Source organism: Saccopteryx leptura, chromosome 1 (genome assembly GCF_036850995.1).
Source record: "Saccopteryx leptura isolate mSacLep1 chromosome 1, mSacLep1_pri_phased_curated, whole genome shotgun sequence".
NCBI classification, from domain to species: Eukaryota; Metazoa; Chordata; class Mammalia; order Chiroptera; family Emballonuridae; genus Saccopteryx; species Saccopteryx leptura.
Genome location: NC_089503.1, coordinates 284,514,605 through 284,542,221, shown reverse-complemented (window position 1 = coordinate 284,542,221; position 27,617 = coordinate 284,514,605). Strand labels below are relative to the sequence as shown.

Genomic DNA, 27,617 nt, shown 5'->3' with positions numbered 1-27,617 from the left:
GTGAGGATATTAAATAGGATGATTCTCAGGGATATCAGGTGGCAATTCACACCTATCCACCACTGGTGCCAGGGACTAGCATCCCTGCCATCAGAAGACAAGCTTTAACTGAAAGTGTGAACAACAGGAAGGGCTGCTCTTGTGCCCTTCCCCTAGGAGCTGTCATTATTTATATATACATACTTCACTTTTACACAAGACAAGCTTTAACTGAAAGTGTGAACAATAGGAAGGGCTGCTCTTGTGCCCTTCCCCTAGGGGCTGCCATTATTCATATATACATACTTCACTTTTTCCAAGGGCAACATAAGGGTAAGAAAATAGACACCACTGCATGTACCCCCAGAACACTGGGTGACCTATAGATACTCCACAGAAATAATTTATATTTAATTCCCTTATTTCCACCATTCATTCACTACACTCTACATAAGTGTTATAATTTGGATTATTTTCTCAAATTAAAAGAAAAATAAAAAACATATGCATAAGGTAAAAATCCAATTTCAAGGATGGTGACAGATGAGATCAACTTTTATCACAGTACAATGCATGGTAAAGCTATGCTAAGTGCCCTTTAAGCAATCACACAGCAATAAACTATACCTATACAAAATGAGATGATAATCTTTTCTATGCACTATTCCCCATACGAGCTGTGTACATCAGAGCATGGCTGTTGGAGCATTCCACAGTCCTGGGTCCCGATCCTGGCTTCACACAGCTGCGTAGCTATGGGCAAGTTAGTTCTCTATGTCTTAGTTTCCTCATATGTTAAATGTGCCTACTTCTGAAGGGTGTAGTGGGAATTAAATGAATTAGTATTTGTGAAGTGTTTTTAAACCATGCCAAGCATACTGCATGAGCAGCTATCACTGGACTATCTACCTTGCAGTATATCACTGCTCTCTGTGAGTATGAAGGAAGCTTAAGCAATGAATTATAAGGCCCTTCTGTGCAGTCCAGCATAGGAACATAAAATGCTATTTAGAAAAGAATCTTTTTTAAACTTCTTCAAAATTTTGATATCTTTGGAAGGAAGAGACAGGGAAAAAGTGTGTCAGCCATTTCTGAGGAAGAGGCAGGTCACTGCTCCTAACACTCAGCACAAAGTGAGGATAGCAAGCTTTCATGGAAGATTTGCTCAGTGCCAGGCTTTCAGTCTTCCCTTCTATCAAGTGCAAGATGCTGGTATCCGCCCTGGCTGGTTAGCTCAGTGGTAGAGCGTCAGCTGGCGTGTGCATGTCCTGGGTTCAATTCTCAGTCAGGGCACACAGAAGGAGTGCCCATCTGCTTCTCCACTTTTCCACCCACCCCCTCTCACTTCTCTCACTTCCCTCTCTCTCTCTCTCTCTCTCTCTCTCTCTGCAGTGAGTTGGCCCCAGGCGCTGAGGATGGATCCATGGCCTCTGCCTCAGGTGTTAAGAAGAGCTTGGTTGCTGAGCAACAAAGCAATGCCCCAGATGTGCAGAGCACTGCCCCCTAGTGGGCTTTCTGGGTGGATCCCAGTCAGGGTACATGCAAGAGTCTGTATCTCTGCCTCCCTCCTCTCATTGAATTAAAAAAAAATGATGCCAGCATTCAATTAATATTTGTGGCACAAATGAATGAGAAGATGAATGTAACATAGAATTGCTTTGGATTTGTTTGTAATCCAGTGGAGTTTATGAGGTTAGGGTGTTAGAATCACTGGAATCTACTTAAATCTTTATTGTCAATCTGAAGTAAGATGCAGGAATTTTTGTTAGATATTTTAGATAAATATATCTGGTAACACTGTTGTAGAGATATCAAATGACTGACACATATTTCCAAAAGCGCTTTTTTCTTTTCCTTCTTACTCTATCTAATCAGTGTGTGTGTTATACCGGCTTTTAGAATAAACATCTTTTTAGAGTAGTATTTATGCCAGATAGCAGAAGGCAGATTGTCAAGCTTGCTTATTAAAATTTTATAAGATTCTGGTGGTTTTGTTAGGCTCAGCCCCAAAATTTTCAGAAAGTGTTAAAAAAATAGATTGTTTTTAATACCAGGGCCCTCAACCTACACCCCCTGCACACACACACAGAGCTTCTATACACATTTCCACATACATCACTGAACTCAGAGTTGCATCCAGAAATTTTCAGAAGACAGTCAAACACTGTTAAAAAGTTTAAAAGGGAGCGGACCAAACAGGCAATCCCCACCATTTCTATTTACATAAAGTAGCAAAATAAACTGCTGAAAGTTGTGAGCACTTAAAAAACCTTCCTAGTTGTGCCAAAGTTGACACAAATATAAGATGAGGCTCTGTTCAGAAAAAGAGGGACAGAATTTACGTGCTCAAAAAGTACTCTCTCTACCTCTAATATGTATTTATAGATTGGGTTCAATTTTAGACAGAAGCAACCTTTAAACAGAAAAGTCAACTATGGCTCAAGCCAGGAATCAAAATTCATGAAGAAGACAAGCCTAAACAGCAAACAGGAAAAAGTAAGAGGATAAACTCCTTAGGAAATCTCAGGGCACGGGAAATACTTAGAATTTACTTTATTTGCAAGTTTTGGATATTTTATCAGTTTGCCCATTCCTAGCCACCATGCACACAAATGGAAATAAATTTGGATAATTGTTTTTAACACCTAAAATATAAACTCTTGCCTTTCGCTCACATACAGCAACTAGCGATATCCTTCGTGAATAGTGTCTTTTATAGTCCATCATGAGTTAAATATTAAAAATGTTCCATAGAGCTCAAAGAGGATACACTCTATCACTGTTTTTGGCCTACATTTCAAGCCTACACACTTTAATACTTTTTAAGGAATTCAGTTAAAACCTCTATAGGAAAGAACATGAAGAATTAACATTTATACACCAGACAGAAGCCTCTACTATGTCAGGAAACCACATCTCAAAATCAGAAAAGTAAGAACGCAGAAAAGAAAAAAGTATTAAAACCAAGTTAGAAAATCCACTTCAAAAATCCATGCAAAATGGAGTAAACCATACCTTGAATAACTCAAACTCCTTCTTTGGCATCAACAGCTAATGATAAATAATGAACATAAAATAAGTACATAATATGGATGCACATCGGGCCAGTCAAAACATAAGCACAGCAAACAGAATTTCCATTGCCATCCCTTTACGTGATTGATATATAAACTGTACAGTAAGTCTTTATTTTAGATGTTTGTTTGATTCTTGGATTCAAGTAAGGCCAAAATCAATCTGGGTAAGTGCAGGTCCTTACTAGGCTCTAATGCCATCAGGAGCCAGAAGTACTCAAATGCGTGGTCAAGCAGCACAGGACCACAGTTCCAAGTTTGGACTTTCTGTACTTATCTAAGCCGAGGCATGAAAACTATTTCACAGCAAATTCTATGTAGCTTCTTCTCAAATTTATAATATTAATATGTGGCCAGGTATACTCTTTTGCTCAAGGTTCTGAAGATTACAAGAATCCTTCCTGGGGACATGACAGAGGAGCCTCCACAGGTTCAGGAGCTATATACATGGGACAGTCCATCCATTCTGTCTCAGTTGGCAGATCTGACTCTGGAGATCCAGTCACACCAAATCCTCCAGTACCAATTCAGATGTTAGGGTAACTGAGATAACCAGGATCACTTAAATTATGGAAATGTGGCACAGGACTCAGATCAAAAAGAGAAAAACTGACCCATGAGACCTGGTATCATATGTATATTTTATTCTTAATTAAAATCAATAGAGAAAATATAAATAAATACTCAGGTAAAAGGTGAGAAAAGTGCAAGTTCAAGTTGGTCAGTGGCTGAACATTTAAGAGAATGAAAGCAGAGGATGGTGTAGATGAACCACTGGGTCCTCCGGCCACCCGCCCAGCACCGTCGTCTAACAAGAGGAAGCCACTGCACAGGAAGGCGATGGGTAAGAGCAAAAAGGCAGAAATACTATTTCTTCAAATGTCAGGAACTTTGTAGAATGAAAAAAAAATAACGCAGTCAGAGAAACAGTCATTTACTGGTAAATATTTTGAGGCTTATCCTAAATATTTAAAACATAAAACATATATATATATATATATATAAAATTCTTCTCTGGCTCTCACCATTGTCCCTGAAAATGCCCTAGAAAAAAAATTGTATAAATTGACAGATTTGAGACCAGTTAAGTCTCAAAATGATCAACACACAAAAAAAGTGTTTAAATTTTATTTAAGAGTGAACAACTTCAAATTTGTTAAAGTTAAATTTTGCTAAAAAAAAAAATCCTAATTACCTGTATGGTGTGCGTGTACGGTGGGTCCACGCGTCCCAGCCCAGACTCTGTAGGTCTCACAATATCCAGAATGTTATTTGGCACAAATCCAGAGTCTCCACTTGCATTTCGAACTTTCCACCACTGCTTTCTGTCATCAAGGATCTGTCATTAGGCAAGAAAACAAAAATGTCATTTCTGTACCACAACCAATCTACGAAGGAAGGTCAATTTTTACTCCTAGACCAAGAAACTTTTTAAACATCTATTAAGTTGACTTAGCATAAACATGTTGTAAAATAAATGATTCCTAGAATTTACACTATTACAACTATTAGTGAAAAACAGGTATGGGACCACAATCGTAAATCTATCCAAGGCTTTTATTACCTCTCAAAAATGTTTATTTGCAATATATCTGAAGTACTTATAGATAACTAAGATGATTTGTTTGGAAAAGTCTACATGTTGTCTCCATCCTTGAAATAGAAAGGAAAAGTATAAAAACCTCATTTATTTATTTATTTATTTATTTTTACAAAATCTGCTGTGATTATCCTACCTTATAATTATAAAAGATGGACACTCAGCTATAAACTAAGAATAAAAACTTGGGAGTCATGGTAGATTATCCCTACAACCTAGAATTCACTCAGTGCTAGAGATTTTTGTGCCAAGGATGCTAGGATAGTAAGAAGAACAATGTTTTCTCTTAGTAAAATATTATGGTACATCTACATTTGAATTGATAACTAGTCTTTATTCTACAATGAATAAAGCCCAGAAGGAGAAAGACAGCAAAGTAAGCCAAGAAATACAACCCAGCCCAACCTCCCTAAAAGAAACAAATTGACCAATAAACAGATAAAGAAGCTTCCCCCCTAAATAGATACAGGTTATCTGTGACATGCTCTAGGCTTGGTAAAATAAAATAATACTACAGAATAACTTCTTGACTTCATCATTTCTTTGAGAAAGATTTAAGTATATACCAAAAGAGGAATATAATAAATCCACTTTATTAAGAGTAGATAATGATGATAAAATTCTATTACCTCTAAAATATCATCCTTTAGAACTGAGAGTTCACTGTTGTTCCTTGCCACAAAGTCATACTTGGATTTGGCATATTTTTTGGGTTGTGTTATGAGGGAATCATAATTTCTACAAAAGGAAAGGAGAAAGATTATTCTGCCAGCTCTTTTTAAAGGCTGAACACAGAAGTAAAACACTAAGGTCAATTCCTACCAGAAAACATTCTGACAAGTTATTTTGACAGTAGTTTAGTTTTATTATATTTTAGAGAATATAAAAACTAAAAGAAACTTTGTAGTTTTTACTATTAAAATGAATAAATTATGGCTAGGGCAAAAATAAACAATGCAAAATCACATGGCTAGCCAAATCTAGAATGCAAGTCTATGAACTTTTTAACCACTAAATACACACTCTGGATATTGCTTTGTTAATTAGCTTCTCCACCATGAATAAATAAAATAAAGATTAATGTATTTTACATATTAAAGAAGACTGAAAATAGTTCTCATGGTGGTAACTTAACACATATATTGATTTCACTAATTCAAGCATTATGTTCAATTTATTAACCAAATATATATTTTAAAATTATGGTTATCAATGTTAGGAAATCTTCATCCAGTTATCTAAATTGCAAAGGAAGGTATGGATTAAGTATAAACCAATAATACCTACTAATTTATTAATACTATAAACTTAGTTTAACAGGAAGAATATGTCAAAGGGTTCAATATTTCAAGAATAAAACTTTCTTAAAAAATCAAATATTTTTATCAATCATTAAATTACCATTATATTTAACTGTATAAGTGTTTATATATAATAAATACAATTAACCTGATGTATATCAACAATGAACAAATATTATTTTCTTCTTTTAATAACAAAATAACTTTAACTGTTTTTAATTAATTTTATTCCCCAATTTTCTCCTCCACTTACATTCCACATTTTCTCACACATCTCTACAAAATAAAAGCAAAAGGACAACAGATGTTTGGTTGTCCTTCTCCGATTAAAGTGGCCATTCTTTCTGCTGCCCACCAAGATCCTCTGGACTACTGAGTAACAACAGCAGCACCTTCAGGACAACTGTGGAGTCAATGTATCCTGTCACCATAGCTAAATGGTTATTTCTTAGATAGTAGCTCCAGAGCAAGATGTTCAGGGACAAAGAAAAGAAATGAACTGTAAGATACGCTACCTATTGGCTATTCTTGGTATATTTTAAAAATGAGAAAAACTGGCAAAAGTGAAACTATGGCCAAGTAAATCTTACATATTATTAAGAAGAAATTTAAACTTTATAAAATCTCATTCTATTAAGATTTCATTGGGGTAGCGGTGGAGCGATAAAGGATTTGCTCACTCCAAAACTTACAAAAGTAGTCATTTCATTTTCTTTTTCCTCCCTGTTATTCCCTTCCATGATCTAGAAAATAATCACTACTAACAATGGAGAGTTGAGTACCATAACACAGGGTGGGTGGAACAATTCTCTGCCACTGTGTATCTGAATTAGTGGGTTAAAAGAAAACTAAGTTGCATTTTCTCTGTAGTCTTTTCTATTTTGCCTTTCTCAGAAGTGACTGCACAGCATCCACTTAAAAGTACTTGAGAATTTACAAATCTTTAGTTTCTCACTTTTTATAGATTAAACCTGGATATCACACTGATCATAGCTATCAATCTGAAAAATCACAACTTTTAATTCTTCAGATGCACCAAAGTTTCTTAAAAGACCTAGAATGTATAAAAAGGATATGATCTCTGTTTCTGATTTGGAATGATATACACTGATATAGAGTAGATATGGACTGATCAATAATCTGAGACTTCTCTAAAACACGAATTGCTTTGGAAGAGCAGTAATCCATAATCCCTCGTGTGAGGGCACTCAATTCAACAGGTGATTTCTCTAACAACAGCAATTTCACTGAAGAGTGACTGTACCTCATATGGTATTTATTGCATTCTGGCATATAACAGAGATTAAGATTAACAATACTTATTATAAAAAAAACTCCAAACCTGTGTGTATTTCATATCAGACACTTTCAGATTTTGCAATAATGATGACTAATTTTCTTAGCAACACAGATAATCAATGATCCAGGTGTCTGTCAATTATCTCGCTCCTATTATAACAGCCCAACTAAGGCATGGGATCCAGAAAGACACTGAGTTATACCATCCACCTACCATTTGGTGGGTTTTTAAAAATCTTTCTCTGGCTAAATTTTGGTAACTCCAAAATCAATACACTTGAATATACTTTCATGGAATTTCCACCACTTAATCCCACTTAAATTTTTTATTCATCAAAGATTACTAAAAAAAACTTTATGAAATTCACCACAACATTCTCTGAATAAGGTAAAAATATATAATATCTTCAAAATAATGTCCTTTACGTCATCTCTCACAGCTTATAAAAAGTTCTTTGAGAAAAACATTTGAGGAACAGGTTGAAACCTCAAAGACAAATTAGAAATTCAATCACTGTCAATCTATACTTCAAAAATTTTAATTCTCATTCTCTCTACTCAATTTTTATCTTGTCATTTAATTTTAACATTAATATTACTTTAAATGTATGTAATTTAAGTTAGCAGCCTGAGTCCATTTTGAAAGTAGATGAGGCACAGAGATATAACTAAATCAATGAGTCAAAGGTAAATTCCCCTGATATTCTATAAAGATCAGGGTAAACATTTAAAAGACTCCGTGTTAAGCTGCCCCAAATAAATGGCTGAGGTTTTTCACCAGTAATGCTGCAGACCTTACAGATTTGCGAGTGAAGGACAGAGAGATAGTGACTCTGCAGTGTTGGATAGGCTATTCCATACTCATTCAGTCATTCAATAAATCAGTCAAATAAATCTACATTTACTGAATGACAATGTGACTGATGTGGTCTTAAAGTGGAACGTGATAAAAGTTTTCTAGTATACATAGGTATTACAACTCAACACTCTGTACATGAGACATGTACTGAGTTTTCTAGTTACCTAGCTGTGAATACCATCTCGATTTACTGGAGTTACGAAACCAAAAACAAGGTAAGAATCGCTGCTCTGAAATAACTTCTCAATTGTTGACAACTATGATAGAAGAAAAGGAAGGAGAAATTATTAGGATGAGTAATAAGTTAGTCAAAAAAGAATTTCAATGAAATCATTTTTAAAACTTCAAAATTGATTTTCACCTATATCTACTAAAAATTGAACCTATAATTAAAAGGTTTCATATGTTACCATTTTCAAAATGTATTATTCATTGCATACTTTTTTTGGTACTCTATTTTATATGTTTATTGTCCACAGAATAAACCTGTAAAATTTCCACATCATTTTAGTTAAGTATTAACTCTGTCATCACTTCCAACAGAAAACAAAAATTTTAAATCCCATCTTCTTTAGATTCTATTAAGAAAAGAGCAAACTGAAAAAAATAAAGGTATGCAAAACTCTGGTGAGAGAGGCTCTGAGGCAGGAAAGTTCCAGAACAAGTTCTCTCCCCCATTTCATCTGAGTGATCATTTTCTAACATCCTCAATACCAATATTTCATCTTCTCTTTGTCTTATGTATACAGATTGGCCTGTACTTCAACCTCTCTTTCAGTGGCTGGAAAACAAAATTGAAAAAGTGAACTGCCTGACCGGGCAGTGGCGCAGTGGATAGGGCGTCGGACTAGGATGTAGAGGACACAGGTTTGACACCCCAAGGTCGCCAGCTTGAGTGCAGGCTCATCTGGTTTGAGCAAGGCTCACCAGCTTGAGCCCAACCAAGGTCACTGACTCGAGCAAGGGGTCACTTGGTCTGCTGTAGCTCCCCGGTCAAGGCACATATGAGAAAGCAATCAATGAACAACTAAGGAACCGCAAAGAAAAATAGATATTTCTCGTCTGTCTCCCTTCTCTCTCTCTCTTTTTTTTACAGAGACAGAGAGAGAGAGTCAGAGAGAGGGACAGATAAAGAGAGACAGGCAGGAGAGAAGAGAGATGAGAAGCATCAATCATCAGTTTTTCATCGCAACACCTTAGTTGTTCATTGAATGCTTTCTCATGTGTGCCTTGACCATGGGCTTCAGCAGACCAAGTAACCCCTTGCTCAAGCCAGCAACCTTGGTTCCAAGCTGGTGAGCTTTTTTTTTTTCTTCTCAAACCAGATGAGCCCGCGCTCAAACTGGTGACCTCGGGGTCTTGAACCTGGGTCCTCCACATCCTGGTCCGATGCTCTATCCACTGTGCCACCACCCGGTCAGGTTCGTCTCTCTCCCTTCTTGTCTGTCTGTCCCTATCTGTCTCTTTCTCTGACTCTCTCTGTCTCTGCCACACAAAAAAAAAAAAGAAAAAAGAAAAAGTGAACTATTCCAACTCCTTTATTTTGGCCCAGTCTAAATTCCCCACCTCTACCTACATTAAATCTTTTAAGAGAGAAAATATGGGAAAATTAATGAAATCTAAAACTGGAAAGTGAGAATAAAATACAAAAATGAAATGGCAAAAATGGCATTGACTCCATTTAAATATTTAGTTTATCTTTAGTTCAAATATTTCTATCTGAAGGAAGGTTTGTTTGTTTTTGCTAGGGGAAAGGAAAAATTGAAATTATTTTCTTTAAAAGTTAGAGAGCTGGCGAAATCCTTAGAGACCATCTGATACAAACTAGCTAAGAATTACAAAACAATTCTTTCTTCTTAATTCACAGATTTTGTCAGAAGTATCTTCTTTAAAAGGGAAAGTCATCCAAAGGCAGTTGCACTTAGTTAGAATTATAGTCTGGCGGTCCTCCAGTTAGAATGAGAAACTGAAGGCTCTGTTCATCAAAACCCATTCTATAAAGGAGAAACTGAAACTTTTTCAAACGATTGACAGGAAGTTTAAAGGAGTGAACAATGCATACACCGGCACCTCCTTTTGCAGTAAATTAGACAGTTATTCTCAAGTCTCCAAATGATGCCCATGAAATATTACCTGTCTACATGGCGATTAGGAGTTGGCTTAAAAGCAACAGCAGCTTCCCCTTGGTCCAGATGGGTTCCTCTTGTATAAATGTTATTGAATGCATAGCCATCAGGTGGAGGTGGAAGATATTCTGATACACTGGATTGCTGCAAGACAGAGAAATAAAGACTAAAGAATCACCAACATCAATTAACTGAATGAGCACTGACCTCAATCAGTAAGAACACTCTGCTATACCGTGATCAGCTTTATTTTCAAATGACTGACCATTAAGTTAATAAATTATAAATGGGGTTCAATTATAAATTATACATTTTGTCCATAACCCACTTGTAATAAGAAAAGAAATTAGAGCAAAGGCTAAATCTTAATTCTGGAAATACCCAGGTATAAATTGGAGATATTATGGGTGCGGTTCCAGACCCACAATAAAGCCAGTATCACAACAAAACAAATAGTAATATTTTTGCTGGTAAAGAGTCTGGCCTTAAACTTGTAAAATATGCAACATCTGTGAGGAGCAATACTGTGAGGCACAATGAAATGAGATATGTCTATAAATTCTTTCCTCAGGAATTTTATATTATTATTATTATTATTATTATTATTATTTACAGGGACAGACAGAGTCAGAGAGAGGGATAGATAGGGACAGACAGACAGGAACAAAGAGAGAAATGAGAAGCATCAATCATCAGTTTTTCGTTGCGACAACTTAGTTGTTCATTGATTGCTTTCTCATATGGGCCTTGACCGCGGGCCTTCAGCAGACGGAATAACTCTTTGCTCGAGCCAGCAACCTTGGGTCCAAGCTGGTGAGCTTTTTGCTCAAGCTGGAGACCTCGAGGTCTCAAACCTGGGTCCTCCACATCCCAGTCCGACGCTATATCCACTGCGCCACTGCCTGGTCAGGCTCCTCAGGAATTTTAGTAACAGGTGATTTGAGTATTAGGCTGACTTTAATAGCTTGCATAAAACAAAACTGGTTTAAAAACAACAACAAAATCTTAATTCCTGCTTTCTATGTTTAAAAAACTATCCTTTACACAACTCTAACAAGGTAAATATTGTCACATGAAAATCATCTGAACTCTATGCATTAAAATTATACCACTCTTTCATTCTTCCTTTTTAAAATATGCTAAGACACTTTTTGTTTAATTTTTTTTTAAATTTATTCTTTTTAGAGAGGAGGGGGGGAGAGAGAGAGCGAGAGAGAAAAGGGGGAGGAGCAGGAAGCATCAACTCCCATACGTGCCTTGACCAGGCAAGCCAGGGTTTTGAACCGGCAACCTTAGTTGCCGACACGACTGCTCCGTGTTTGGCAGTGCAAGCGTTGCCCAGCTGGGCGTTCAACAGTGCGGACCAGCTTCCGGCAGCACTACCATCTCCGTGTGCACCATTTCAACTGTTATCCCAGACTTGGTACAGCAATTTGTGTTTTGTGTCTTGGATATTTTTCATCAAACCCCTCCCAAGATGTCTACCAAGAGGAAATTGTCTTTTGCAAATATTAAACCAGTTGTACTGGTAATGCAGTGTTTTACGTAAACCTGACGAATGTAAAAATAAGAAACAAAATGGTGTAGAGATGATAGAAATGGCATAAAATGAACAAAGAAAATTATGATATATAACAATAATGAAAGAAAATTATGATAAAATATGACTTAAAGACTTTTATAACATCATTTCACAGTACTGTACATATAGCCTACTCAACTTACGACCAAATCATGTTATGACTGGTCTGTCGGAACCAATCGTGGTCGTAAGTCGAGCACTAGCTGTATCTATGCAGTTCCTCCACTCATTTTTTAATTAGGTTGTTTGTGGTTTTTTGTTATCGAGTTGTATGAGTTTTTCATATATTTTGGACATTAAACCCTATAGATATATGATTTGCAATTATTTTCTCCCATTCCATAGATTGTCTTTTAACTTTGTTGAAGGTTCACCAAGGTAATTAAGTGGTGAAACTGTTTATATTTATTTGTGTGTTAAGTGCAGTATCCTGATAACCTAGTTATCAGTAATATAATTTGGTATTCAACGTCAACACTGGTCCATGGGGACACCTAATCTACTCTGTCTATGGATAAACTCAGTCCTACTCCTGCCAACTTTGCCATTAGAATTAGCTATAGTAAACATGTGTCCAATCATTTTCTAAGACACTCCCAACTCCAAGTATGTTGTGTGAGTAAATGCATAAACAGTTGAAAGAGCCCAGGAATTCCAGTGCTTCAGGGTCTATCATGCATTCCCCCATCCTTCATCTTGTGTAGGTAACAACACAAAACCTTAAGTGAATGTTTTTTGCTTCTTTGTTTTTTCCCGTAGCTTCAGAACCATGCTGCTCAGTGAGAACCACAGACCTCAGTTCTCTTGGTTAGCCCAGTAAGCTCAGGCCGAGTTGTGCTAACTACAAAAGGAAGTAACTCCAGCATCGCCTTTTTCTGGACTATTTACTGTTGAGATCAAATATGTTTCTGCCTTTTTGTGTTTTCCTTAACAGTAAATCTGATAATAGTGCTGTCATTAAAAAAAAAGTGTCTTGGCCTGACCTGTGGTGGTGCAGTGGATAAAGCGTCAACCTGGAAATACATATTTTATTTAAATAGGAAAGCCGATGGCTTTAGGCAACCCCTGTGTTTTTGTCATTCGACCCCCGCCGGGGTCGTGACCCACAGGTTGAGAACCGCTGATGTAGACAAAAGAACTCTTGTGCTGTTAGTGGGAATATAAACTGGCATAGTCATTATGGAAAACAGTATGAAGGTTCCTCAAAAATTAAAAATAAAACTAATACACAGTTCAGCAGTACCACTACTGGGTATACTACTGAAGAAAATAAAATTAGGATCCTGAAGAGATATATGCACTCCAATATTCATTTCAGCATTATTCATAATAGCTAAGATATGAAAATAGCCTAGGTATCCATCAATAGATGAGTAGATGAGGAAGATGTGATATATATATTCCATTGCAGTATATGTGTGTGTGTGTGTGTGTGTGTGTGTACACACACACTGGAATATTACTCAGCTGTGAAAAATAAGGAAATCCTACCATCTGAAACAACATGGATGAAGGGACCTTATTTCACTTATGCTAAGTGAAATAAACCAGGCAGCAAATTCTGCATGGTATCACTTATATGCAGAAACTTAGAAAACAGTCACAGAGAAACAGTAGGAAAGTGGCCGCAAGGGGCGGGGGACACCGGGAGAAGCTGGTGAAAGGGTATCAATTTTCAGTTGTGAACTACTAGGTCTGAGGATCTGATATGAAACAAGGCAACTGTAATTTATGACACTGTATTACATAATTAAAATTTGCTAAAAGAGTAGAACTTACATGTTCTTAACAACAAGAAGAAAGATAAATAAATATAGTATGTGGGGTGATGTATTAATATAATGTGTTAATTAACTAGATGGGGATGCCTTTCACTGTATATCAAATCACTTTAAAACACTGTGATGATACTTTATGTAAAGATAGTTTAAATGTGTTAGTTTTTTTGTAAACTAACCTAAAAAATGAAATAAAATAAAAACCAAATGGCTTAATTAATTCAGTTTATCAATTCCCTAGGAGAGAGTAGAGGAAATAGATGATTAGGTAATTTTTTATTAAAGGATGTTATAAAGGGAGGAGTTCAAAAACTGTTAGAATCACCCACACCTTTTTCCAGGCTTAGACTGTAATGGCGTGAGGTCAGCCAGTATGAAATCACTGGGCCCTGAGGGTGACCGGGAATATTAGAAGGGAGGAGAGACACGACGCCAAATGACTATGATGACTACTTAACCTTGTTTGCACTGCTGCTGGTTCAGAGGAAGTTAAGGAACTGAGTATTGCCACCATATCTGAAACAAAACTTGAATCATCCAAGTCTTGTCCTGAGTATATTTACAATAGTAGCAATAAAGTATAATAAAATCTCTCCTCTGGGGACGATTGCATTTTTTATGCATTTTAAATCACCACTACTTGGCTTCTTTTCCAACAAAATCTTAGGGTGTAAAATGTCCTAGAACTGCTGGCAGGCACCCTTAATTTTATTTTTTTAAACCTCTGAATAAGTTCTTAAGCATAAAATGGAAAAAATTTACAACAGGAAAATGATAACTCATTATAAGAAAGAAGTCTCAATAATTCTTTTACAATTACACATTCAGTAAGAGTAGACAAAAGACTTTTACACTGGAAGGCCTGAATACATTACCCTCTCTTAAAACACACAAACTGAAAACGAGAACTCACAAAAGCAAATTTCTGAGGCATGATTTTAGAGTAGATATATTTTCTTATTTAAGATATGACTACTGCAAGCTGGAAATTTCTATAATTTGAAAATAGCTATAACTATAGCAACAGCAAGTTTATCATAATTTCATGTTTGATTACAGTTTTTCCTCTAAAAACATTGCCCTTGATGAGGAAAACAAATTTATAGTGATGAGGTCTGAGCTATAAAATTACAGATAGGAACATTAGGCCTGCCAACCAATGTCTAGAGCTATGAGATCATCTTCTTAATCACACAATTAAGAGAAAAGGACAGTTATGAAATCCACCTATACTCTAAATGCAGCCAGAGGGGGAAAAAAGGTTACATTAGAAAAAAATTATTTTCAAAGCAAAATGTTTGTTTTATTTTGAAAGTTTCAGAATTTAACCAGTCTTCCATAATATTATGGTTAATGTCCACGGGAAATATCTTAAGAAATTTAATTTACATATGGTAAATGTTTCCTTTAAAAGTAAGAATTTATTCTGGTTAATTCATTCATTAATATCATATCTGCCACATTATAAATACCCACAGTAGTTCAAGAAATTAAATAAAGGAAACTAGCTTCAAAGAGGATCATTTCCTGCTCCTCCTTCAAACTAGACCTCATTCATATAATTCCTTAGTTCTGATTATCCTATTTGGTTTGGTTCAACGTTAAGCAATATTTAATTTTATTTTTGGATAGAACAAGAAAAGTCATGGAAAAATCATTTTTAAGGCATGTAAAGATATAACGTACCCAATTTCAACCTATTAATTGCTCCCCAAATAGGTTAACTCTGAAACTTACTAAATACATAAAATTTACAATAAATTTTATCACCTCCTCAAGGTTTAGTAGTGTTATAAATAATTATTTGAAGCTGGGACTTCCTCCTAATCAGGCTGATAGGACGCCAGAGATGTAAAACTATGCCTAAATAAATACATAAAGAGAAAGAAGGAAGGAAGAAGGGAGGGAGAAAAAAAAATGGGGCATTCAAGAAAGAGCTGCTTGGGACAGGCATCGAGAACTTGGGTTCTGGGAAATGTCTTGAGGGTCTGATGATGGGCGAGGACAACAGAAAGAATAATCCCGTGGCAGTGGGGCAGTTCCTTGACAAGGAGAGAAAGGCACCCACATTAAGAAGACAGGATCCCTGGGGCCTGGGGAGGGCTGGCAGTCTGGAGGGAATGAAACGGGCTCATGCTGGGCTTCGCAGGGAAACGACAATGACAAAAAGGTGAGAGCAAGAGGTAACTAAGGGCAGCAGAACATTTCATCATTGATTCTAGAATAATCTTTAGATAAAATGCTAACTCACAATCAGAATTTTAAGAAAATGCGCAGATCGTTGCATTTTCTGCAAAAGATATGTCATAAAAAACTTTACCTCCGTGGAGTATCTTTTTGTTTCATGTCTGTGTTGATGCTCTGCTACATTCGCCACAGTCCCAGCCAACTGATAAAGGTCTTGTTCCATTGGAGCTCCCATGAAGTTCAGCATTGGAGGCTCCCAACCATTGCGGAACCGGGGAACATATGGTGGGATAAATTGTTCTTTTGGCCACTCTGCTCTGTAGAAGGACATTAACACACATAAAAAGTAAAATTAAGAAATGTATTCATGCTCAAGATTATGTTTTGTAAGACTAGCCATAAAACACAAAAACAAATGCTTAAAATAACAAAAACAATGCACACTTAATCTGTTCTCTCTCCACCAAAAAGGGAAAGTAAACATGTTATACTCATATATAACATATAGATGAAAGGAAGGTTGAATGCTGCTTCATTACCTCTTTTTACCACCACACCTCAATTCCCCATTAATTAAACTTTCAACACAAATATAAGTTTTTGAAAATTTGGGAAGGGAATGTGAAGCTAGAAATGTGCTAAATATTTAGAAATAAGTTCTCCAGCACCTCCAGATTGTCATCTCGTCATTCATTATCCCCAACATCATGAAACCTCCTGATATAGACATAATTTCCAAAAGAGAAACAGCAGAAAATACTCTTAACATTTGTGATTTTTTAAGTTATAAAGTCTCCTCATATTAAACATTACTTGTTTTATAAATTAAATATATCAAGTACATTTTAATCAATATAATAAAGTTAGGAATAATCTGTAACCATCATCACTACCTATTTGTTATTTAAAAACTATTTTAAAGAACTTTTTATTAAACTTATTGGGGTGACATCAGTTAATAAAATTATACAGGTTTCAGGTGTATAATCCTACAATGCATCCTCTGTATGCTGTGTTGTGTGTTCACCACCCCAAGTCAAGTGTCCTTCCATCACCATCTGAGTCACACTTATTTCTATAAGCTCCTAATCACTCATGAACCATAAAAATGACTAAGACAGAAATTTTAGTTTTCTTTCTGCTAAAATAATAGGTTGTTTCATCTTTCACACATAATAATTCTTTATACAGTATCATACTTCTACTATGATGAAATTAGCCATTTACATTCAGATTATTATGCACCTTCAAGATTATTTTTAACTTAATGAGTTTTTAAGTGGGTATTTTCATTTCTTAATACTTTTTTTTAAATTGATATTTAGAAAGAGTGAAAGGGGGGTGAGGAGCAGGAAGCACCAACTTGTAGTAGTTGCTTCCAGTATGTGCTTTGACCAGGCAAACCCAGGGTTACAAAGCTGTGACCTCAGCATTCCAGATCAATACTCTATCCCCTGTGCCACCACATGTCAGGCCATTTCCTAATACCCCTAAAAATTAAAATATCTTACTTAGGTTTATCATAAAATCACAGTCTACATAAACCTAATAGATTTAAGAAATCTAATCATTTTTACATGATATACAAGTTATATTAATATGTAAGTATCAAATAATATTTTCAATATAAAATAATTACAGTGTTTTAAAGAGTTTCATGCTTGGTAAGCCATTCAATGTGCAAATCATATTCTAACACAAGCAGTTGCCAAAGCCCAAAATATCAGTAGAAATGGCTTATATGTTTCAATAGAAGAAAAGGAGAAATAAAAACATGTGAACTGGCCATTACTTTTAGGTTAGCTCTTTCAAAAGCATTAGGAAGAAAAGCTTCTCAGTGATCATAGTGAATGAGATTCTACCCTAAGTATTGAGAGAAAGAAAAAGATTTAGAAAAATGAGGAAAGTAAAAATTATGTATTAACATTTGATAAAAAGAGAAACACCTTTTTTTGTGTGACAGAGACAGAGAGAGAGATAGAGCGAGGGGCAGATAGGGACAGACTGACAGAAAGGGAGAGAGATGAGAAGCATCAATTCTTTGTTGCAGCACCTTAGTTGTTCACTGATTGCTTTCTCATATGTGCCTTGACTGGGGGGCTACAACAGAGCGAGTGACCCCTTGCTCAAGCCAGTGACCTTGGGTTCAAGCTGGTAAACTGTGCTCAAACCAGATGAGCCTGTGTTCAACCTTGGGATTTTGAACCTGGGTCTTCTGCATCCCAGTCCAATGCTCTATCCACTGCACCATCACTTGGTCAGGCTTTAACACTGAAATAATTATTGATTTGTTTTCCACAATCACTTCATTGAGAAGATACAATTCTTAAAATTACCCATTCCTCATTTCCATTCCCACTGCCACAATTCTAGTCCAGGATCTGACTTGGGGTGGTGAATACACATTGCAATATGCAGATGATATATCACAGAATTGTACACCTTAAAACTATGTAACTTTATTAACCAATATCATTCCAATAAATTTAATTTAAAATTTAAAAAATAATGAACCTCTACTAAAGCATTATCATTCCAAGGGGCCTCTGCCTCTAGCTACCTCTGTCCTTGTCCTTACTAGACTCCACTACCAGAATGATCTTTCTCAAACGTGTATGTGTTTATGTCACATTCTTCTTCACCAAGTTATTGGTCCTCTGCAGCCTACAGACCCTTGCTCCAACTCCAGAGCGTGGCATCAAGAGCCTTCACAGCCCAGCCTGCTGCTCTCTGGATAGCATGTTTACCACCGTTCCTCCTTCCCATTCCCACAATCACCCACTACCTAAAGCCGTGATGGCGAACCTTTTTATAAAAACCAACCACTTTTGCAGTGCTGGTCAACCTGGTCCCTCCCACCCACTAGTGGGCATTCCATGTTTCATGGTAGGCGGTAGCGGAGCAACCAAAGATCGTGGCACTGGCCCACCATGAAAGCTGGAATGCCCACTAGTGGGCGGGAGGGACCAGGTTGACCAGCACTGCAAAAATGGGTGGTTTTTATAAAAAAGGTTCGCCATGGACCTAAAGTCTACATTCGGGTTAAACCCATATCCATACTCCAATCTCCTGACTTAGTGCTTTCATGCCTTCCTCTGAGCTTCTCTGTCCCCTGGGAAAGCCCTTTCCAGGCTATGTATTTGTGGAAATCCTACTCTCATCCTGCTGAGAGGCAGCTTAGCCAAAAAATTGTGAACACTGACTATAGGGCCAAATTACATCCCAGCTCTGCCTCTTACGAGCCGAGCCGTGTGGCTTTGGGCAAATTACTGTAAAACAGGAATAATAACATACCTGTGTAAAGTGAATGAAAGCGTGACTAGCAAACTATATATTTACATATGTACGTATAGAAACATATATACCTAGGTAATGTTATCTGTTGATTTTAAATGCCACCTAGTCTTTGAAAGTTAACTGCCCTCCTTTCTCAATCTTCTTCCAGACTGTTCCACCTTATCAAGCAGTAGCAGTTTGTGAGTCACCCTGGCACTTATCCTGCCTTCTATTCCGAAAAATGATAGCTCCTCCATTAGCCTCTCAGCCTTTTTTTGCGTTTAGGCTTTTTCTTCTATAACACCAAGTACTTCATCCATAGAAGGTTAAATAAATGTCTTGTTAGATCCATGCAATAAACAAAGAATAATGCTTAAAGTATTATAAGTATTAAATGCTAAACTCATACATGTTTACCTGGCTTTCATCCAAGTTTCTCCCAATGACATCCACAGCTGCCTTTCATCGGTAGTGACAGTATAATTTAAGAAATCAATTGTGTCCTTAGTCAATAGGGGACTGAGTACTGAACTGGCTAGTTCAGAACCTCCTGTTGCCTGCACCACCTAAAATGACAATAAATAATTTTTTAGCAAGATGATGACTACTTACATATTTTCAAAAGCCATACCAAAAACAAGCCCTAGTTTCATACACTCAAATTAAACATTGACGTTGTGCCATGCACTACTGTATGAAAAACAGCTTGCCAAATAATTTTGTCCAGCCCAATAGTGTCTAATAATCTAAAATAAAAAGTTAATAGTTTAACAGCTTTCACAGGATGTATTTCATATGACTGTAGCTTACTTGGAAAATACTAATGTCTATCCAGAGAATTCTAAGTCAGACGATTTAACTAACTCGGCTTTTTGTTGTTGTTGTTTTAAATAGATGTACCCCTACTGAAAATCTATTATGCCAAACTTGAAAAATACGGTTCTAGAAATGAAGACTATGGAAAGAAATATGCTCAAGTTAACAGCCTGTGGCTATAAACATACAAAAATAAAAGGGTCACAAGAGAAAGGTGAAAGAATGGGAACTGATACTCTGAATCTAAGTATTTATCCCCACAATTTAATTCCAGGAAAGTGTCCTGATTTGCAACTGACAAGTTAACAACTAGCGGAAACTGACAGGTATAACTCTGTGATAAACGAAGTGATGATAAATGGATATCCAAAACTGCTCCAAATTTACTTCTCAGGGGTTATTTCCTGGCTAAAGAATGGTAGTTATCTTTGAGAGCAGAAACCAGAGCCCTTTTATACAAATCTCACCTTCCCAGAGATATGGCACAAGAAGAAACAAAGTTTTTTGAATGGTGCCAGACCAAGAGTCAATTTCCCTGTGGTCACCCAGGTGTTCTGAGCCTGCCCACTTCTGTGTATTTGTACAGGCTGTTCCCAACTTCCAGAGGCCCTCCTCCATCACTGAGAACTCGACTCAGTTACCACATCTAGGAAGACCTTATGAACACCACAGTATAATTCTGATGCACCTCAGTGTCCCCAAAATCATTTACACATTTTAGTAACAAATTACATTGTAACTTATGGCTTATTTTTCAGTTCCTCCTCCCTTGGGGACTTGGACCAGGATTTATTTGACTTTGAACTGCAGAAGACACAGCATTAAGGAAATGAATGAGAATAAGCAAAAGAAAAAATAAAGGATAAGCGAGGTACGCTCTTATTTAGAAACAAAATCTACCTTGACAGCTCAGCACAGTAATTTTTTACTTCCAAGCCCTTTAAGCAATTCCAGTAAATATGCAGAATGACTATGTAGAAGAAGGAAAAGAGTAAAAGGAGTAGAGGAATATTAAAATTTTCCTTCTAACAGAGGGAAGAGGGAATAAAACAGAAGAAGGTACATAAAAGGCTATGGGCCATAGTTCCCTCTTGAGGAGGTGAGCAGCCACGTGCTGGCATGTGCACCGTGGGGATGCTTGCTTAGTGATGCCTAGGGGAGGAAGAGGGACGCACAGGATTAAAACCGCTAAATGTTGTCTGGCTAGTAGTCAGCCCTGAATAAATGTTCCTTCTCATGTCAAAGTAAAATGCCTGGGGCTCTATAGGCAGAACATTAAAACGGAACAAAAGAAGTATTATGATTGGGGAGACCATTAATAAGGAGTTGTTTTTAAGAAATAAAAATAAAATCAATGTTTTCAGATTCATAGCAGACTAAATTTTGTATGTCATGGAAACAAGTCCCATTATTTTATGTTTCTACTCTATGTAAAGGCTAGTTATCTATTTACGATCTATGACAGTGTGAATGAATGAGAGGAGGTGGCAAAAGTACTTTATGAACAATATACTTCCTAATACTCAGACTAAGATTGTATCAAATGTGCTAAAGACTAAAGAATATAAATTTTGTTAATGAACTAGTATCAGTTTTCTGTATATGAATGGCCTTGACCTAATTTTTGAAAAGAGTTTAGACAGCAGGAATTATTCAACACTAATTAGACGAGTAGAAATCTGGTGTTCTATATATAGCAGCAATAATGGAAGCATTCATAATTGCTGATGTGGTCTTGGACTTTCATCTTCTAATCTCTTATTGCCTGGTTCTGACATTCACGCTGATAAGGTTTCTTACTGTCCTACGTTTGTACAGCAAGATCCACTTTGTATTCTACTTCAGTTCTTGTCTAGTTACCATTGGTGAAAAAGAATGAGATTTATTGCCTTTTATTACTTGGATTCTCTTTTTCCCCCCCATTTTTGATATTCAAGTAAAAGCTATGAGAAATACTGAATTTCCTCCATTGTTGATGAAGATTCAATAACTAAATGATCATAGTTTTCATATGCTCTAAATCAAAAAGTGAAATTTATGTTTCATGGTTACTATTCTTACTCTTTAGAAAAATCACAGAAATAATACCTAGAACAATGCTTACAGTTGTTATTATTGCTTTTGTCATTTTATACAGTAATCATTTGCTCTTTTGACAGCGTGACTCACTCATAATCACGCCACACATTTCTACCTTGTCCCCAAAAAAGGAAACTTTGCCCTCCTGGAAGTTTCTAAAAGAAAGAAGTTCTGCCTTCCTTCCACTTCTCTCTCTTGCCCTCCCCACAAAAAAAACGGAAAAGCAGGCACAATACTGTGCCCATTTCGTTAAATGTATAATATAAGGAAAGAGCATAGCTGTTAAAAATCTAGGAAATAAAGATTTGTATCTTGGATCCTGGCCTATGAGAAAAGCGGTATGACCTTTTGTTGGATAACACTCCAACTTTTTCACAAAGGGAACTGTTCCCAACACACCATTTGTTAACTCTAAAAATTATACCTTATGCAAAAACAGACATGTAACAGAAGGAAGTTTTCGGGGGGGGGGGGTGTTACATGCGTATTACCCTACCAGGAACAATGTGTGCAGACCAAAGACTGCTAATTGCTCCCTAGTGTCCTTTCTCTTCTTCATTCTAGAAAGAGAAGCTTTTGCATTTCAGATGGACACACAGCCACTCAGGTGGAAACTATAATCCTTTACTGTTAGGTGTGGCCCTATGAGGAAGTTCAGGCCACCTAGATAATGGCAGAAAGTACCTGTTTAAATTCATTTACCTCTTTAAGGACAAGGCTGTCTTTCTTTGCCTTTGTAAGGCTGTTAAAAGAACATGAAGGTAAATGAGCTTCTATCCTTGATATTTAACATAATTGCTCAATTCTTCCTCTTAGAAACATTTTCTTCATTTGGCTTCTAGAATACCACAATGTTGTTGTGTTTCTTCTCCTGACTTATTTCTTGTCAATCTTCTTTGCTGGTCCTATCCATTCTCCTGACACTGAAACTGCCTTGAGCTCCATCAGTCCTCACTCTTCTTTATTTATAATCACTCCCTTGGTGCCATCATCCAATTTCATGACTTGAAATGCCTTCTTGTGGGTCAAATAAGTTTGCAAATATGATGTATATGTTTGCTCGCTTATAGTTTGCATTGGTTGTGGGGGACAAACTGTAAGCAGACAGGATCCTTATAGCCTAAGGCTTAGTTTTAAGACTAAGCCTTTCCCACTCTTTTGTACTAAGATCTTCTCAACACTAAGCTTTTCCCCACACCCTTACCTGTTGCATGACGTGGGGTGATGCACTCTTATGAGGAATTCCACTTATGCCTCAGAGAAGTGACTTTGTATCAGAGACTTCTTTATTTGTATACTGGCTTAAAGCCTTTAATTTCTACACTATAAAATAAGGGAGACCAGGGGCTCACTCTCTCAGTTCCTGAAATTAGCATTGCAGAGGAGAAGCAGCCAAGATGGCAGAGTGCTGAAAAAGAAGCCAGTTTGTGCAGAGAGAAGGAGAAGAGGAACAGAGGTGAATAAGGCTGGTGAGGTAGAAACCTTTGATTCTAGGAATACTCAGATGAGTCAGTGGCTTTGGGAGCCCTGAATGGAAAGGGAAGTGTTTTCCTGCTGTGTATATTTTCTCATCCGCTGGGTGTGAGCTAGGATTAAAAGTAATGGCCTGCCAGTTCTTGGCTCCTTCATCACTGTATGTCTGAATCGAATGCGAACCTGCATGGGCCAGGCAGCTGTGATAGTAGCCATGGCTACTGGCTTTATACTTCTATAAGTAGAAAATCCTCAAATTTGTATCTTTAAGCCCAATTTAACCATTGAACTCCAAATTCAAATATTCAACTACCAATTCCAGTTTTTCCATCTGAATTCCTTATCTTCCTCCAAAAATCTATTTACAGCTAGTGCTTGACTTATGACCACGATTGGTTCTGACAGACCAGTCGTAACACAATTTGGTCATAAGTTGAGTAGGCTATATGTACAGTACTGTGAAATGATGTTATAAAAATCTTTTAGTCATATTTTATCATAATTTTCTTTCATTATTATTATATATCATAATTTTCTTTGTTCATTTTATGCTATTTCTATCATCTCTACACCATTTTGTTTCTTATTTTTACATTCATCAGGTTTAACTAAAACACTGCATTACCAGTACAAATGGTTTAATACTTGCTAAACATACAACATTACAAAATACAGGTGCATACAAAAAATACAAGTTTAAAAAATACCATAGGAAACATTTTCCGAATTGCAAAACATATCAAAATATATAAACATGTATGAAACATTTCATTGGCCGCTGGAGCTTGGCTACGGATCGTTGATGTCATCATCTGAGGCAGCAGTTGGGGTTACCGGAGTTGGATTTTTCATAAACATGTGCGATCACATTCACTTTCTTTCTTTCTTCGTACTTGTTCATTGATTGCTTTCTCGTATGTGCCTTGACCAGGGGGTTACAGCAGAGCAAGTGGCCCCTTGCTCAAGCCAGTGACCTTGGGCTCAAACCAGCAACCATGGGGTCATGTCTATGATCCCATACTCAAGCCAGCGCCCCTGCCTCAAGCTGGTGAACCCATGCTCAAGTCGGATGAGCCCATGCTCATTTTCGTGTTGAGATCGATGGCTTTCTTTCCTTCTTGGCAGGCTGAGGCATAGACAAAGACAATTTCCCCTTGGTAGACATCTTGGGAGGGGTTTGATGAAAATTATCCAAGACACAAAACACAAATTGCTGTACCAAGTCTGGGATAACAGTTGAAATGGTGCACGCGGAGATGGTAGTGCCGGGAGCTGGTCCGCACTGTCATACACCCAGCTGGACAACGTTTGCACCACCAGACATGGAGCAGTTGTGGCTAGTGATTGTGGTCATGAAGTTGAATGGTCGTAAATTGCATAGGTCGTAAATCGATCAATATCTATAATCCATCTTCACCATCTCAGTTAATAATCAGTCCATAAGAGCCCTGGCCGGTTGGCTCAGTGGTAGAGCGTCGGGCTGGCGTGCAAGGGGTCTCGGGTTCAATTCCTGGCCAGGGCACACAGGAGAAGCGCCCATCTGCTTCTCCACCCCTCCCCCTCTCCTTCCTCTCTGTCTCTCTCTTCCCCTCCCACAGCGAGGCTCCATTGGAGCAAAGATGGCCCAGGCGCTGGGAATGGCTCCTTGGCCTCTGCCCCAGACGCTAGAGTGGCTCTGGTTGCGACAGAGCGACGCCCCGGAGGGGCAGAGCATCGCCCCCTGGTGGGCGTGCCGGGTGGATCCCGGTCGGGCGCATGCGGGAGTCTGTCTGACTGTCTCTCCCCATTTCCAGCTTTATAAAAAAATAATAATAATAATCAGTCCATAAGGCCAAAACCTTTGGTGATATCCTTGGCTCTTGTACAGCACATCTAATCTACCAGCAAATCTTGTTACTTCTATGCTTGAGAACCAGAAACTGACTTCCCATCACCTCCAATGTTACTGGGCCAAACACCATAATCTCTCATTTGGATTATTTTAATAGTCACCTCAGTCTCTTCTTTCCCCAAATTTCTAAATATTGCAGCCTTTTTTCCCCCAAAAAAGTGTCAAAGGTTTCACAATCACCTATAAGGATCAGCAAAGTATGTCTTATCTGTTAATTTGCCAACCTCGTTTTCTTCTAATTGCGATTTCCTCCCTTACTCTGTTCAAGTCACAATACCTATTTATTCCAAGAACCTGATTTGCATGTTGTCATCTAAGAACATTACTTTAGCTGTTCTTTGTCTGGAATTTTCTTTCGCAGAAACCCACATGATTCATTCCTTACTTTGTTGCCTCAAATGACACCTTTTCAGTGCCTTTTCCTTTAACCAACCCTATTCAAAAATTGTAACATATACACATACACCTGAAACACTCCCTTGTTCACCTTCCCTGATGTATTTTATCTCATAGCATTTATTTTTAGTGAACTGTATTAGTTATGAATTTATTCAGGTTACTGTTTGTTTTTCCATTCTAAAATATGAGAAAGAAAGAATTTATGTCTGTTTTGCTCCTAGTGAGCTACTAATAATGCCAAGCACATAGCAGGCTGTCAAATATTTGTTGAATAAATAAGTAAATGAACAGATGACTGGATCAGAGACAGCTCAGGGAATGGAGGAACACCTCAATGGAAAAAATCTGGGTCTCTGAATACTATCCTGGAGCAGAGCCATCTATCCAGCTCCGGACTCCGCATGCCTAGCCCCTGCTGTGAGAAAGAGAAAAACTTCTCTATCAGTCAAGCCATGTATACTACACTGATACCAACTGAAACATTAGTATCCAATAAATTTTTATTTCTTTGCTTTTCCCTAGCTCTATCAGAAACATCAGTTTCCTCAGATACAAAGTAAGGTGTTCGAAATATATAATTTCTAAGGTTCTTTTAAACTCTCAAATTTCACATTCTCAGTGTTTATACAAATGGCAAGGCAAGAAATAATCTAAACAGACACATGGGGTTAAAAACATACTAAGATGATTACTTTCTTAAATTAATAAAATCTTACCATATTTAATGGAGTAAATAAAAAATGAACCAAATCTGCAGCACTAGGATTCTGAATATGAGACTTCAATTTGGCCTGTAATATTAAGAAAGTAGATAAACATATTACTATGGTATAATTGAACAAAAGGCAGACATTAAAAAAAAATGTCCAAAATAGACTCACATGAAAATTTCTTTACTTCTAGATTCACTTTCAGTATATTTATTAGCATGGGTAAGTCAGATTAGGAAAACTAAGTTTTTTTTTAAAAAAAGAAGTATTTCTTTGTTGCTCAAGTCTCTCAGATATACATGATTTATTATGTTGTCTTAATTAAAGGTAAATAATAACATACATACAAAAAAATTTACAAGAACAACTTTCTCTCTTAATTTAATCAGGATCATCCTGGCTAGACATTGATCTCTTTCATTTGTTTCTTTTCATTACATATAAATAGATTTGACTTACCAGAAGGTTAAATGCATGCTTAAACTTTTGAAAACAATCAATAAATTCATCAGGAGGAGGAGGTTTTGCCCGCAGTGTTAAAACACCCTCTAAAGAAATAAGTAGGAGGAGGGGTAGATGAGAACCAATTGCCAAAAAAATATATATTAAAAAAAGTTTAAAGAAAACCACATGTATGTCTGTAAAATTTGATGATCACACCAGGTAACAGGCTCCCCAGTTACTCGACTACATCTCATACTCTGACTGTAACAAATTAAGATGATCCAATATTTGAAATGGATTCCTCTACCTTTAGGTACCAAGCCTTCATTTCATTCCATAAATATATATTGTCGTCATTCTAAATGCCAGTCATTGTGCTTATCATTGTGAAGACTATAAAAATGTGTAAGTTACCAACCCTATTCTCAAGGGCGTTAAAATCTAAGAGAAGATATGAATTAGATAAGTAACAAAGATAGACCAACTGAGATGTACAAAAAGATGTACAAACTAGAAAGGCACTGCACCTGGTTGGGAGATAGAGGAATATGTACCTAAAAGATATTTCATGGGAAAAGCAGTTTTAAAGATGGGATCTGAAAGTTTGTTCCAGGGCAGTCAGTTAAGTTATGCATAAAAACAGCATAAGCAAAAACATGAAAAAAGGAAACTGCGCGTACATAAAATAACAACATTAAAGCAAAGAAACATGAGAATGGAAAAGTACATTAAGGGTAGACTGAG

The 27,617-nt window shown here is 36.9% G+C and overlaps 1 protein-coding gene across 4 annotated transcripts in view; it reads right to left on the bottom strand.

Moving 5' to 3' along the window:
• Positions 1-27,617, bottom strand: part of EPS8 (EGFR pathway substrate 8, signaling adaptor) — a 187,910-nt gene that overhangs the window by 19,894 nt on the left and 140,399 nt on the right. For all 4 annotated transcript variants that reach the window (XM_066355174.1, XM_066355190.1, XM_066355166.1 and 1 more), the window contains 7 exons: positions 26,889-26,977; positions 26,436-26,510; positions 19,479-19,627; positions 15,919-16,102; positions 10,246-10,382; positions 5,283-5,391; positions 4,249-4,392 (listed from right to left, as the gene is read on the bottom strand). In XM_066355174.1, coding sequence (XP_066211271.1) covers positions 4,249-4,392; positions 5,283-5,391; positions 10,246-10,382; positions 15,919-16,102; positions 19,479-19,627; positions 26,436-26,510; positions 26,889-26,977 — 887 coding nt within the window. The remainder of the gene's footprint in view (positions 1-4,248; positions 4,393-5,282; positions 5,392-10,245; positions 10,383-15,918; positions 16,103-19,478; positions 19,628-26,435; positions 26,511-26,888; positions 26,978-27,617) is intronic.